The following is a 2,583-nucleotide window of genomic DNA, read 5'->3' as shown; positions in this document are numbered from 1 at the left end:
TCGGCATACAAACCCTTAGATAGAGGGTTTGCTGCGAAAGGACGTACAAACTGGTGGGGGGCCCTAAAGGCAACAAACATTGCAACGTCGTCAATGGCAAGTGGCACGGTTGCCTTTACCCGCAGCGATCGGAGCAGACCGGGGTCGACTGTAGCCACCCGTGATGTGAACGCTAGTGTTAAGGAGGATCATTCTGGGGAGAGTGAAGGTCCTAATCCGACTCCAATGGTGAAGCTGGCAACGGTGACGCTGACGGATCAATCGACGTACCACGGAGATGTCAACGATGGTGCGTGTTTACTTGCTGCCGCTACGTTCGACACTTTGCTAACTCGTCCGTCGAGCTACACAGAGGGCATTCCTAATGGCCTAGGAGTTCTCCTCTCGGTGTTGGGATCCACGTATTCCGGTGCAATGAAGAGTGGAAAGAAGCATGGAGAGGGAGTGGAGCTGCAGACGAACGGGGCCAATTATTCGGGGGAATTTCGTGACGGAGTTGCGAGTGGATATGGCGTTTACGTCGGCACTTTTGGGGACAAGTATATCGGACAGTGGGAAGACGGCGCGCGTCATGGCATTGGGGTGAATGTAGATGCAGAAGCTGTCATGGCAGCAACACAATTCAACATGGATGAACCAATGTTCGAGAGCTACAACGCAGGTTTATCTTGGGGAGAAGACGTGCAGCTTCATGTTCTACGTGCTGTGCTCGCTGAGACAGCAGCGACAAGCAACCAAGAACTCGCTCGACAACGTCACATCGACGCTGTCGTCCAGGGTATGACGACCATCGGTAAGGGTCAGTGTTTTGTCTTGCAGCTACAACAGATCACATGCCCCTCTCACCGAAGTTTCGTTCGTGACGTCGTTCTGCTTCAGGATCGGAGACTTTCAAGACGACCAAGAAAATAGAAGTGTTCGAGGCCAAAGATGAACTGGAAACTGCAAACTTTATCCGTGACCAGAGCGACCAGATGCACGAGGTCAACGTCGTCGCCAGGGAGCTTAAGCTCAATGAGGCGCAGCTCACTCAACGTCAGAAGGAGTTGCGAGCTGAGATCGTCACCAAACGTCAGGAATTATCCTCGGTAGCCAAGTATTGTGCACTGGTCGAGACGCGTGAGGCTCAGGTACGAGAGGCAGAGCGCACACTGGTCACCTTGCAGCGGCAGTTGGATGTGCTCAGTTGTGCGAGCACAAGCGATGCGGATTGCCACGTACCCAACGGTCTAAGCTTGAGCCAGATTTTATTGGCTAAACCTAGTTTGAGCCAATGAAAAGATAGGTACATTTGGTAAACGGTCGAAGCAGAAACGGCACTCTTCATTTCGCCGCCTGCCTTGGCGACCTCGAATCTCGGCGTTGTAAACAGCGATTTCTTATCATCTCCATCAATTTCAGCGACTACATAACCATGGCAAAAGTGCAGGAGCGTCTCGCCGTGCTCAGCTTAAACGTATGTGGCTGTGAATTTCTTTGAAGTGGTCGAATATGTCTGATCGAACGAGGTGCATTGACAGATCTTCTGCCGCCCTGAAGGCATCCACAGCGGTCAGTGGTTCAAGACTGGCGACTACAAAGACTTGAGGGTAGCGTTACTGCTTCGTAAGATGACCAAATTCGACGTGGTGATCCTCCAGGAGATGTTCGAGGCCGGACCAAGACAGAAGCGCTTCGTGCGGGAAGCCTACGCCATGGGCTTCCGCTACCACTGCGGATCTGTGTGGCCGCGACTATTGGACTCTCGTCTTATTGATGGCGGACTGTTGATCCTCAGTCGTTATCCGATCGTGGAGCGCGACCAGCTCGCGTACTCGCAGGGCGCTGGAAGTGACGGAATCTGTGCCAAAGGCGTGCTCTACGCTCGTATCCAGTTATCGCCAGACCTCTCAGACTCACTTCATGTATTCACTACACACACTCAAGCAGGTGACAACTACAAGGACTACAGTATTCGCCTCGCTCAGATCCAGGAGATGCACCGTTTCGTTGCCAGAACGATCCGAGACGACCCCGGAGTGCCTGTCCTCATCACAGGCGACTTCAACCTCGACGCTCGACACGATTTAGTACACGACTCGCAAACTGGGCTGGTCACATCTACTCGGTGTCGAGAGAGCAAAGTGTACCAGCAACTTGTGGCGGACTTTGAGCGTGTGGTACGCGAGGCAAGGTTGAACTTCGCGAGGGTAGCGGGAAAAACTGTCGACGCAGACAACACAGCAGAGTCTCTGATGATCGACCTTATGAAGCGATGTGATACTACCAAGCTTGGCGATGAGATCCACCCGATCACGAATGGTGACGGACATTCGCTACTGTTTCATAAGACAGACCCACTGTCTCTCGAGAAAGATGGCAAGTGTATCGACTACATGTTCTTCTGTCCAGGGATCAATGACCAGACAACGCCCCCAGTCTCCGCCACCACTAGCACCGACAGTACGAACGGCGATGGAGGCAGTGCTAGTGTGGAGTCGGTAGTATCACCACGTTTCCGCTTGACGTTGGTGGAAATGGGTACAACAGTGGACCATTGCTCTGTGAACGAGCTTACCGAAGACGAAAACTACAGCGACGTAG

The 2,583-nt window shown here is 52.8% G+C and overlaps 2 protein-coding genes across 2 annotated transcripts; both read left to right on the top strand.

Annotated features, from left to right (window-relative positions):
- Positions 1–286: 286 nt before the first annotated feature.
- Positions 287–1,277, top strand: PITG_21876 (uncharacterized protein; the record flags this gene model as incomplete). Its single annotated transcript, XM_002996828.1, has 3 exons — positions 287–293; positions 353–793; positions 880–1,277. 3 exons carry the CDS (start codon positions 287–289, stop codon positions 1,275–1,277), a joined length of 846 nt encoding a protein of 281 aa, XP_002996874.1.
- A 137-nt stretch (positions 1,278–1,414) lies between these two features.
- On the top strand, positions 1,415–2,484 carry PITG_21875 (uncharacterized protein; the record flags this gene model as incomplete). The annotated part of the gene is made up of 3 exons (XM_002996827.1): positions 1,415–1,456; positions 1,521–2,417; positions 2,461–2,484. The coding sequence occupies 3 exons, from the start codon at positions 1,415–1,417 to the stop codon at positions 2,482–2,484; spliced, it is 963 nt and encodes a 320-aa protein (XP_002996873.1).
- Positions 2,485–2,583: the final 99 nt, after the last annotated feature.

This window comes from Phytophthora infestans, genomic scaffold (assembly GCF_000142945.1).
Source record: "Phytophthora infestans T30-4 supercont1.823 genomic scaffold, whole genome shotgun sequence".
Lineage (NCBI taxonomy): Eukaryota > Oomycota > Peronosporomycetes > Peronosporales > Peronosporaceae > Phytophthora > Phytophthora infestans.
Note: the sequence above shows the minus strand (reverse complement) of the source record. Positions and strands in the feature narration are given on the sequence as shown.